This window comes from Ctenocephalides felis, unplaced genomic scaffold (genome assembly GCF_003426905.1).
Source record: "Ctenocephalides felis isolate EL2017-DRISC unplaced genomic scaffold, ASM342690v1 CF-g0.4_SCAFFOLD_01886, whole genome shotgun sequence".
NCBI lineage: Eukaryota > Metazoa > Arthropoda > Insecta > Siphonaptera > Pulicidae > Ctenocephalides > Ctenocephalides felis.
Window position 1 is genome coordinate 182,192,019 of NW_020538040.1, and position 13,480 is coordinate 182,205,498.

The 13,480-nt window shown below is 30.8% G+C and overlaps 1 protein-coding gene across 1 annotated transcript; it reads right to left on the reverse strand.

Moving 5' to 3' along the window:
• Window positions 1–358: 358 nt before the first annotated feature.
• LOC113376344 (zinc finger protein GLIS1-like) lies at window positions 359–7,507 on the reverse strand. Its single transcript, XM_026616250.1, has 3 exons — window positions 7,151–7,507; window positions 4,982–5,143; window positions 359–724 (listed from the first exon to the last, which is right to left on the reverse strand). Exons 1-3 carry the CDS (start codon window positions 7,505–7,507, stop codon window positions 359–361), a joined length of 885 nt encoding a protein of 294 aa, XP_026472035.1.
• Between the last annotated feature and the right edge of the window lie 5,973 nt (window positions 7,508–13,480).

Sequence of the window (13,480 nt, forward strand, 5' to 3'; positions counted from 1 at the left end):
TGGGAGTTATATTAGACGTGCAGTTGAGGCGATATGAATTTATAAGTGAGACACGTCCTTTTACAAAATTATTGGAAAGAAAACGAAAATAATTCTCATCACCAGAATTAAGCTATAACCTATACTTTGATTTTGATAATATCATATCACATATCAAAGTATTTCTTTATCGTAATCCAGTGGAAACGTCATATAGGTCGTTTGAGTGCATCTAGAAGTTTTTAGTTTTCGAAATACGATCACCAGAAGTAGGCTGAATTTTATTTGTTCGAAACAAAACGATCATTGTTTACTAAATTCTCATCACCAGCTTCAAACTTTAACTTATAATTTAAATCTGATACTATTATATCACGTATCAAAGTATAGCTTCATCGTAATCCAGTGCATTATCGAGAAAACCAATATGTTCATCTAATAAGTGTCTCACGGAATCGAAAGGAACATATTCCTCCTGTTCTTGTTCAATGGTAAATAGGCAATTGGAAACATCATCCATGTCGAGTGCATCTAAAATATCTAAGCTGGTACTTTCAAGATTATTTTCCATATAAGGTTTTGGGATAAAATCATCAGGCGAGGGTTGAATTTTCTTCTGTTCGACGGGGACGGAGTCGTTGGAGGTTGAAGCTGACCTGAGACCGTGCAACTTGGCGTGTTTGCGGAGACTCGAAGGGTCGGTGTATCTTTTGCTGCAACCGGGTACCTGACACGCATAGGGTTTCTGAAAATTAAAGAAAAAATATTGATTTTGATGTTTATGTTTTAACTATTGTGTATACAGATTGACTTAATAAAAGCAACTGGTTCTATATATTAGTATGAGTTAAAGCAAATTTCTGAAACCACTGGTTGTATAACACACAACAACCCTTACATTAGATGCTTGGTATTAAAAATTTCACATTTCTAAACTTTATTTTATTTTTAAGGGTTAATTATTGCTTTAATTTAATAGTTGTCTATTATCTTATATTTTCCCTTTGATTACGAAGCTTTATCGAGTCGGATAGCGCCAGGAAAGTTTTCTGCATAATATAGTTTCGGGTCAAACGGGTAAATAATAAATGTCGAGTAGTTATCGACTCCTGTATATTAATATGTCACAAGCACATGGATATCAAACGTCAAGTGGCAGCCATCAATTAAATGCCTTCTTATCTTTAAGACGAGGAACATTATAAATAACTGAAGCCCATAAACATAACAGCCCCTTATCCCAAAACCCATTCAAGCACTTTTTTATTTATTCGGCTGTCGCGCGTAATTTTCAAGTTTGCGACTATATGGAAGTAAAGTATTTGTAATGGAAAATCGAGAGCGTTGCAGGCAAAGTTAAACTAATGGTATAGTAAATATAACGATAAAATTACTTTTTTATATTTCTTTCTACCCTTAAATTTAACTGCAATATTAAAAAAATATTTTTGAGTTTAGTTCATATGTAATTACCTATGTAAATGCATTTGTGCATTTTTTTAGCACCTACATATATTTTCAGTATGAAACTCTACATTTTTACAGCCAATAGATTTACTGAATATCCTTTGTTATATGTGAACAGTTGTAAATGTATCTTAGAAATAAAGTAATTTTAAAAATCGCACTTGTTAAATTATGATTTAAACAATTGCAAAATTCTCCAAGTTGATTATAATTAATTAAATTGCCTGATTCAAAATATTTTTCAATGTTAGCTTTCTCACTAAATATTAATAAAGCTTGAATAAACAGAAGTACTGAATACACGACGATACGAATATAATGATAGGAATCGAAAGAAGCTTATATTTCATTAATACTAAACAAACAGCACGTGCTAACTTTTATAATACGCGCTATTGATACACGTTTATTAATAATTTAATAATTGAGATTGCAAGGAATTTGATTTTGGCTACATTTTATCATTTTTAGATCATTTTCATTAATTATATTTTAATTTTCTTCACCTATATAATCTCTTTTTAGAACTTATAGAATTTTAATGCACCATTTAAAGAGCATTCTATCAATCACATATTGAATTGAGTAAAGGCTCATTGCTTTCGCTATATTTAAAGAACTGCCATTGCATTCATATATAAAATTGTTTGTCGTTTTCAGATTTGTTATCATTATTCTAGTTTTCTGGTTTCTATTATGCTATTTACATAATATTAAAATCATAAAAATTTGAGTAAGATTAGATTTCCAAAACAGAATCATATTTGTTATGAATAGTTAATTTTGATATTGAAATATATAACTCTTAAAAGGTATAAAGTGTAAAAAAATATTTTAAAGCACATAAAGCATATGTTATATTTCAAAAAATATGTTAATAATATTAATTGTTGAATTATTTTATGTCTGTTCTTCAATTTTTCCATATAAACTGATGGTGACATAAATTCATATGGCAATACGTATGACAAAATTAAGACTTTTTTAAGCCTTTTCCAGAATTGATGCTATGCCTTTAAGATCATACACACACACACACATATATATATATATATATATATATATATATATATTCTAGTTCAAATCATATAGAAAGACATTAAAGAGATTAATATTATTTTATGAAGTTCAAATTCATATTGAACAGGGGGCGTCCATTAATCACGTGAGCGAGTTTTTAAGGATTTTTGAACCCCCCCTCCCCCTTGGTGATTCATGATGAAATTCAAAATTACCCCCCCTCCCCCACCAAACATCACGTGTATTTTTAGTTTCGCGATAAAACTGTAAAATTTTTGATTTTTTTTTGAAAATGTTTAATTTTTTTTTAAATCAGGTAAAAAATAAATACACTAAATACAATATTAGCTTACTATACCCCTCCCTCCCCCACGTGATTTTTCGTGATTTTTTGTCAAATCCCCCCTCCCCCTAAAAACCTCACGTGATTAATGAACGCCCCCACAGAAATGTTGGAATTATTTTATTATTTGATTTCATAGAAGTAGACAATATGAATACCAATATTGATTTTTCAAAAAAAATTATTTAAGAAAAAAATTCATTTTGTTTGAAATAAAATTTTGTTTGAAAGAAAATCTGATTGATAATAACATAATTATTTTTCGTTTTTTATTTCTATCTGCAAATTTAAAATCACCTTTCCTCTTTTATTTGATATCATATCAAATTATTTCTATTATTCACAAATTTCATTTATTTTATTTATTAATTTTATTATTATCATTGTTTGCTTTTTATTTTAAATTAAATTACTATCATATGGATATCATTTCAATGGAAATGCTGTCTTTTATTTTGTATTATATTTTATTTATATATCTAGTGTTACTAGATGTTATTTAGCAGATGTAACATATTGAAGTTAACAAAAAAATGATATCATGCCGTGCGAGGTCTTGCTTGTTAATTAATTTTTCTAATATTAATTTTACATTCAAATCCTAAAGTTCCAACAATTTGCTTTAAGGGGTTAGGGGTACTTGCAGGCACGAAAAAATGAGTGTTTTCAGTATTTTTTTTCTGTTATTAAACGATGTTTTTTTACAAAACTATTAATACAGCATTATTATACAATGTTTTGACTTGATGTAACAAAAATTTCAGAAAAAAAAAATGAATATTCCCAAAGTTATAGCTGTTTTTGTTGACCCTGTTTCGAAAAACGGTCCTGGCGGTGACCATCATAACTCCTTGGAGATTCATCTAAAATCAATCAAATTGAAAAAATAGTTTTATGAATAGTTAATCCCGGGCCGGATCGAAGGTTTTCTTTTTTTTGCAAAAATTAACAAAATGGCAGCATCAGAAAGAAAAAATCTAGATTTTTGGGTAAAAAATCAACAGTTTATTGGTCTTAAAAATCTCAAATTTTTGAAAAAATAAAAATCCTTCGATCAGGCACGAGTTTATTATGTATTCTAAAAGCTGTATAAATTTCATTAGAATCTACTAAGCGGTTTTTGAGTTACAGTGGTCACCGATTCAAAAAACATAGTTTTGAGAAAAACGCGTTTAAAGTTTCACATTGGATTTACGTACAGAAATTCGAATTATTGAATTTCTTAAACCGAGTCATCTATTTCTGGGCCATATAATAGTTCATCAGTCATTGTGCAAGTTTCCAAAATTTCCATTTGCTGTTGCCTACGAAGCATTCTGGCCCGCCGAGTGCTCTCGTTGGCGCGCTGATCTGCCACTTTCACACGTGCAGCATCCAATTTTTTAGCATACCAATGGGAATTATACCCACAATTAGGTCCTAGGGTATCCATAATCAATAATAATGATTATGTATATGCATTCAGCAATTTGTACGATAGTAGAACTAGTATTCACGGTTTTTATGCATATTTTTTACACTAGTTGGTTGAAGCTTTTAATTTTTTCTGATTATGGATTCAATCTTGAACTACACATCTTGAAAGTAAATTATCATTGCTGAGATCGTCGTAAATCGGTTTAAACGCTTTTAAAACATCAGGAGGTGAGAGAGAATAATCTTGAGTATCAGTATCGAGCTCTCCAATTGCGTCAACGCGCCGGTAAGAGTCCAATAACTCAAAATGTAATCATCGGATCAACTTGAAATTTTCAGAGAACATTTTCAAGATATTACACTTAATGAAAATGCAAAAAAATAAAAATCGATTTTTCAAAAATTCCAAGTACCCCTAACCCCTTAAGGCACCATGACATATTCTAAACACCTCGAGGATTACAGTAAAGTCAAGTGCATATATTGAAAGTATTACATCGTTTAACTTGAGTTTTTTTTTATTGTACACAGCTTGTTCCAACAATCAGAGTTCAATTAACTTGAGTAAATTAATATTTTTTAGTAACAAAAGTAATGAAGGTCAGATTTGTTGCTTATTGGGTAATTTTTATTATCAAATTTAAATTGTAATATTGCATTTCCAGTCATAAGTCAAGATGCTATACACCTGCAGTTTTACTATAAAGTCGACATGAGTAAATCAATAATATCGTCATAGTGTAGTGTTCCACTCACCGTGTCAAAGTGCGTCCTCTGATGTTTGGCACGGTCCGAGCTGTTGCTGAAGGCCTTCCGGCATCCGGCGTACTGGCAGCCGTACGGACGCTCGCCAGTGTGGGAGCGCTGGTGAATCTTCAAGTTTTCCAGCCTCGAGAACGCCTTGTCGCAACCATTGAACTGAAAAGTAAGAAAACAAATAAATAAATATCATTAACTAAATTCTATACACAAATTTAATATTACAACTATATAAGATTCGTATCTTAATTAAAAAGTATTTTATATTAGTATATAAGTTAATTCCCTCAATATAGATAGTTATAAAAAGAGAAAAGCTTCCTGGTGTTAATTTTTATATATTTACACAAAATAGTAATGATTCTGTATTGTTTAAAATCTGAGGGGCATAATTATAAAACTAGTTAAATACAGTAGTGATATCATATTGTGAAATTCTAATATTTATTTGATGAAAAGATAAAATGATGCATAATAGTAAACTCTCCATTAATAATATTTGATTTAACATTTCTGTAGTATATTAGGTTGTCAATATCTCCCTTCCGCCTTTTTGTCTTTTGAATTATAACTGTTGAACGCAATATCCAAACTAATCATGCATAGCGTCGTTTTGTAGGTTATGTCAAGACCTTTCAAATTATGTACAGTATTGCCAGATACGAGCTCTGTAGCGCTTTGTACATAGCCGCGAAATTCAAAAAACAAAAAGGCGGAAGGGAGATATTTGACAACCTTATATTTCCATTATTTGTCAAAATTGTCTTAAAAATTCCTTTCAAAACTTTTCCAATTTATGATGATTCATGTAATATCAATGATTTCATTCTTTAGTGTCTTTTGATACAGCGCTTTTTTTAGATTTAAAAATTTCACGAAGATGACATTTATAGAACTTTTAGTCGACAGAAGAATTCGTAAGAAATCTGCGTAAAATAAGCACTGTATCAAAAGACAATGTGCGGAAATAATTGATATTACATAAATCATCATAAATTAGAAAAGTATAAAAATGTTTAAGATAATTTTGACAAAAAATAGAAATATACAGAAAAGTTGAATCAAATATTATTAATGGAGAGTTTACCATTATTCACCATTTTTTCATCATCTTTTTATCAAAGCTCGAAGTTTTAATAATATGTTGTTTTATTTTAATTTTTCAAATTATTGTCAATTGAACAAAATAATTTTAATTTTTAGGTCTAACTTATTTCTAATTATACTCGTGTTAACTTTTTATTTTATTCTTGAAAATATAATGTTGACAGCAATAAAAGTCGTTATTGGATACTTTACTAAGTTCTTTTTGACATTTTTAGTAAATAAATGATTTTAGGGTTCGTTAATTATCGGAAAATAGAATTAAAAAGGTTAATATTGATTAATGACTTCTAATGACCTATGACTTCTAATATTCGAGAATGGTATTGAAAAAACTTATTTGTGAAGAATATCAGTATGAAAAATAAAATTAGCAAGATTTTTAAATTCGTAATCAATTTATCGTACATATCGATAATGAATAGTCTGAGTACTGATAAAAAAAATAGATTCAATTGATATGTTTACGTTTAGTTTAAAATTTTCAAAAGTCTACGTAAAACTGGCAAATGCGATACAAATATTAATATATAAATAATTAGAAAAGGGTCAATGCACTTGCACTTGGTTATGTCAACGGTCACGACACATGGGCGACAGCCGTTGCAAGGGAGTTATCGAAGTGAGCTTTCGCGTTAGGTGGTTAACAAAAAACATTCATCGCTCACAAATAGGGTGTACGCTGCTACAACAAGATTATATATGTTTTTCTTTTGCTTACATTTTTTTCAAACATTTTTTTCCGCTAAACGTTTTTTATCTTATACGGGTCACGATGCCTGCCCGGCGGACTGGCGCACATGTTTGCGTACGCGGAATGATGTATGCACGATCACATCCGCACGAATAACAAGTAACGTTTGGAATTGCAGTGAGGGCAATTGCATGATATGCAGTTATGAATTTCAAAACGAATATTAACGACCAAAGTTAATAAAAAATTACCACTTTCGTAATTCACTACTCATAAAATTAGAAATTCACGAAGAAAATAGTTTAAGGACTGAATCAAATAAAATATTAATAAGTTTATTATAGAGAAATTTTATTATTACTACTCACCGGACATTTGTTCGGCTTGTCTCCCGAGTGGACGCGCATGTGGATCAGCAGCTTGTACCTCGCATTGAACGGCCGTTTGCTCCTCAGACATCCTAACCACAGGCACGAGTACTCCTCAGCTTTTCCACACTTCACATGCGTCTTTTCAATGTGCCCAACAAGCGTCCGCCGATCACTAAATACTAAATGACAATCCATCCATCTGCATTGCATTTCTTCCTGCTGGCCAATGTCCGTAGTTACGTTCTCTTCTTCCGAAAATGACAATTTCTCGTCCGGCGAAAGCAAATTCATGCAATCGGCATTGTATAGGAATGAATTTTGCGAACCATCGTCTAAGTACGTTTTATCTTGCATCAAAGACTGTTGTCATTGTACGTCGAATTCTGGTGGTGGTAGCGTTCTATGTCTTCAGGTGCGAAACGGAATACACCACCGTTCGGTGGCGAGTCCGGTGCCGGTGTGTCGATGAAAGTTGATGAAAAATTTAATTCTTGTGGTGTTGAGTCTAAATTGCAATAATCTATTTGAATGTTATACGTTCCGTAATCATCGACAGGCGGCGACATGGGGGTTAATTGTTCGAGCGGTATATTGTAATGGTCTAAGGGCGCGCAATTGTACCGGTCAGTAAATTGGTTGAAACCGGGCAAAGGCTGCAAGTTTTGCTGGTTATCCTCTTGGAGGCACATACCAGTTAAAAAATCCACGTACATTGTTCTATCTTATAAAATCACTCACTGTTAAAAGTACACTAATATTTCACTTGCACAATATTTGGGTCATGTGCATCTTTTCCCTGTCGCAGAGATACTGATAACTTCATCATAAAGCGAAGGATAATCCTAATGATATTTATGTTTGTGTAAAGTGCGTAGACGCATGGTTGTCATAACCCAGCTCACATAATGAGAGTCAGATGCACGTGGGTAAAACAGGGACAGATATAATGAGCTGGATGCGTATCCTTTTTTCGTACGGGATCACTTCATTTTGGTTATGTTTTATTTCATCTACATTAAAAGTGTAAGTATTAAGTCACGCCTACCCTTTTCGAGCTGATTATAATAATATGTTACGCAATGCATTATAACCATTTAAGGCGCATCAACGGCGGAAAATTAACGGAGATCGTGCTCCGTGATCTACGAAAGACGAACGACAAATTAGTGTTTGTAGTGGCGATTAACACACCTGAGCACTTTTATGAAAGTTGGAGCATGTGGAAAACAACCCACTGAAGGAGAATTTAAACTTGTCAATCATTTTTCTATTAAAATAGTTAATTATAGTAGAATACTATGCGAAATAAATGTATACTTCTAATAATTATATTTTAATACTACTTAACGAATAATGTAACTAGCTGTAAGTGGAATTCTGTCTTAAGGTAATTAAGGCATCGTGCCTTTAGGCAAATTGCTGGAACTTCCCGTACCAAAAATTATTATTTTTTTAAAAACGATTAACATTTTTGAAAAAAATTTACTTTGAAAAATTAAGATTTTTGAGAAACTATACTTACTTACTTTAAAATTACTTTTTTTTTGAAAAAAAAAATTTTTTTTTAATTTTTTTTTTTGAAAAAAATTTTTTTTTTCTTTATTTTGACATATTGTGGAAGATCTGAACTTTTTTTTTTCAAAGCAATCGTACTGCTTTATCTGCATAGGGACAAAATATAAAGCGCGTAAGCGCCGCGTCGCTGTCTAACGCATAAGCATTGGTACGGAACCCATAGGAATGTTAACAAAATGTATACTTATTGTTAAAATCTCTATAAAATATCTGATAATTTGATGTGCATATGTCTAATGATCATTTTTGACCGCCTAATGGCTCATTTTTTTTACTTTTTTCTCCATATCTCCGAAACCGCTAAACCTACCTTCATAAAAATTTTATAGATTCTTCATCTTGTCAATACAAGTGAAATGTTTTTGAATTATTCAAATCGGACGCTCCGTTCTCTTAAAAACTGAGTTACCGTTTTCGGCACTTTTTGCCCCGTATCTTCGGAACGGCTAGACCTGCCTTCGCCAAAAACTAATCAGCACGTCTACTTATCAATACAAATCGAATGTTGTATGAATTATTCAAATCGGTTGATCCGTGTTCCCGAAATCGTCGACAAAAATTTGTATCCGCACATACATACACACACGTACATACATACACACACACACACACATATATCCATTTTTTTCTAAGGTATGCCAAAATGTTCAGAAACCTCTGAAACGTAAAGATATATAAAAATTTTCATTTTTGATTTTTTTGCGATTACTATAACTTGCCCTACGGGAAGTTAAAAATTACATTTTTGTATTTATCATCATTTTTGTATTAATGTTACTTAAATATGGAATAAGCTATAAGCAGCTATTTTTAGTATATTTTATTTTTAGGATTAGTAAATATATTATAATGTTTGTAATTATTCTAATTATTAAAAATAGCAATAAGTTTGTTGTAATCGTCAGACTTGGTTTGTACTGGACGACTGTTTTTTTTATTTTCTTATGAGATACCCAGTCAAATAGGTCATATCATTAAAATCTATAATATTTAATAATAACTCAACTTAATTTTAATTTTCAGCTTGTGATGTAAAACAAAATTATATAATTGTAGAATCAAATGGCACTCTCTCTCTCTATGGGTTACAGAGCTCATGATAAAATTATAATAGCAATAATATAAATAATATTTCGAAAATGGCAATTTGAATTTTATCAAAGACAAAATATTTTGATGAAATAATAAATCACGCCTGAAAAATATTAATATTCATTTGCGTTGACTTAACACGTTCGGAGACTGAGTTGAAAGATCTTTGGGGTACTAATATATTTTTTTGGTCAAAAATTAAGGTCATTTGATGAAACTCGATAAATACTCTCGTAGATTTGTTTTTCGAGACGATCGGCCGAGCCGTTTTTCTATAATTAGTAAATAAGTGCCAATTTTTTTCATGCACGCTTTAGCTAAAAGTCCTGAACCGACTTTGAAAATTTAAAAACATTTAAAGCAAGACAATAATTTTATAATAAATAGAGCCACATTCAAACAATTACAAAAGCCGCCTCAAGGATCATCCAAACCCACAACACTACAAGAACAAATTGAAAAAGAAATTCATGCTACATTACCATATGTCAATTTTACGAAATCTCTGACAATAGTCAGAAGATTTTGTATTTTTAGAGTCTTTTTTTATTTCTACAGTGTTATTTGTTATACTATTCCAGGACAGATGTAGAAATTACTATATTTAAAAAAAGCATTCTAAAATGTTATAAGCCTACGAATAGTGAATTAAGTATAAAAATTCATTAAAGTTTGTTATAGTGGACCTAAAACAGGACCTACACCGTGTATGATTAATATTAATTCTTATAGATTAAGTCGATTCTATACATATATCAATAAGTTTTTACACCTTATGCACTTACACCTAGTGCATACACCTAGTTAGAGAGATGTTATTAGGTTGTCAAATATCTCCCTTCCGCTTTTTTGCTCTTGGTTTATAATACAAAACGGCGGAAGGGAGATATTTGACAACCTTATATTTAATCCTTAGAATTATTTCAATCGATACTAAAGTCATTTTTTGATCATTTACTCGTTCAAATACATACACATGTAATCAGTGTGCTAAGTTCTGTTAATCAAATATTCATATGCTGATTTCATATGTATCCAAATATGTTCTTTTACCTATTTTGGTGCTTCCGTAAAACCATACTAAAACAACGCATCCATCCTCAAGTTAGGGTGCTCCTCATTTAAATATGCTACTATAAAAAAACACCTCTAGATCATAATAACCGAGGTTTAATATTGACATTGGATTTATTTCGTGTTATAGATGTCACTCTCACATAAAAATTAAGCAATCACAGATCGAATCCGTTCGAAAAAAAGCAACACATACGTATGGTGAAAAAAAAAGACAGGGCTGCTGGGGAGAAGATGCATCGAAAAATCTCACATTGAAAAATCTCGTCCGCGATAACGCGCCGTACGTGTTGAAAACTTAAACTCGACTTTCGAAATAACCACACATGTTCCAGAAAAACGATTAACGATGAACTAGTCGTGTACATAGACAAAAATTGATAAAAATCGCCTTTTATAAATTTTTTTTTATTTTCATGCACTTTATTTTTAAAGCTTATACTATTACATACCTCTTCATTGAAGTATTGATTGGCTGAATTTTCACATACATTGTTTTAATTTCCATCCTGATTCCATCCTAGCCTGATCCTGATTCATGGTGAATAGTGCTCAGGACCACTATTATATTCATTTTAATATTCACTTATTCACTTTCTTTTTGTGCAGCAATGCCTGAGGTCTATCTACACCTAAAAATATATTTACTGATCTATATTTTCAATTAAATATTCTGCAACATTTAATATTAAACTAGAAGTGCATGGCAACATGCCTTAGCAAATTGTTGAAACTTCCTATAACGTAATTTAAAATTTTTGAAAACGTGAAACTTAGATTTACTTATAGTTTATTGAGAATTTTGAAAAAATTGAACTTTGGTTTTTTGAATTTTGAAATTTTTCGAAAATTTGGCAGTACGATTGCTTTGAAAAAATGTTCAGAATTTCCAAAATATTTCAAAATGAATTTTTCTTCAAAAAGTCTTTTTTTTTTCAAAAAAAGTAAATTTTTGTCAAAAATTTATAGTTTCTCAAAATCTAATTTTGTCAGAGTAAAATTTTTTTAAAAATGTTAATATTTTTGGAAAAAAAATTAATTGTTTGTACGGGAAGTTCCAGCAATTTGCCTTAAGGCACGATGCCATGCGCTCCACTAGTTTTTTTTAATAATTGGAATTTTTTGAAGCACTAGCACGGCATAGCCGTTTTAGAGACGAAAAATCGAAGCGCGTAAGCACCACGTAGCAGTTAACGGTTATTAAAATTTCCATAATGATAATTATTTTAATTTTAATTCAAATATATTATATATCCTTTTTCTAATTTTTTCGTTGGATCTCCGAAACCGCTGAATCTGCCTTTGCAAGAATTTGATCAGTTCATGAAGCATTCAAATCGGACGCTCCGTTCTCTCCAAATATAATAACAATTTTTTGTCCAGTATCTTCGAAACGGCTGAACCGGACCTGTCTCAAAATTGTCGACAAAAAATTGTATCTGCATATACATACACGCACACACACATACATACATTTTTCCAAGATATGCCAAAATGTTCAGAAACCTTTAAAACGTAAAGATATTTAAAAAAAATCATTCATTCATTCATTCGATTTTCTTGTGATTACTAAAACTTACCCTACGGGAAGTTAAAAATGTACTAAAACAATAATTTTGTCTTAACTATATTTGCCTTATTAAGATTAATATAAAGTAGAACTACTAATTAGTTACTTAGCTGTGACATTTTTACATCTAAAATCTAAATATTGGTTCAAATATCATATTTCACATAACATGCTCATGGGGTTTTCGTGTACGACGACGACGACACCGAACTATCTTCCATCGAACGTCTTAAGAGATTTCTGACAGTTTTGATTAACGATTTATACACTACGGTACCACATACGGTAGCCATCGACAACATCGTAAATCATCCGTACATTTGATATAGGAGATATTTAAAATATTTAGAATTATGAGTAATTTTATTTGAAAAGGTCTTCGCTGTCGACATCGTTTTATCTTAATTGATTTTTCAGGAAAACATGCAACTAAATATTTGATATAGATATAAGCATTGTAGAAGCAAATGCAGTGTGTATTGGAACAACAATCAAGATAATGATTAATTATTAAAAATAAAAATTACGATGTATACAGCGTTACAGAAATATTCAAAATAGGAAAATACATACTGATGAATAAAAAATTGAATTAAAACAAGTACTACAATTAAAACACACCAAGATATTCAGCAGTATTATGAAGCTGGACAGAAACAAAATTTTCGTGTGTATAACAATTAACGTGTCAATAACAATTAACACGTTACTCGCCACGATATCAGAAAAAAATTTACATGGGCCATGGTAACTTTATCAAATAATTTAGTTGTAAAAACGTATCAGAAAAACTGAATATATCAAGAATTTTTTTGACAAAACTTCTGGAAAAACACTTTTTTATGTCACGCATATATGACCGACATGACATACATATATGTCTAACATACTTTTCAGCGTCAGACACATATAACTGACATGGCAATCAACGTGATAAATAATATAGTTAATATTTTTTTATTGAATTTTATTCTGCAATCTGTTTTTTTATAAACAATAAGCAGAGACTGCTATCT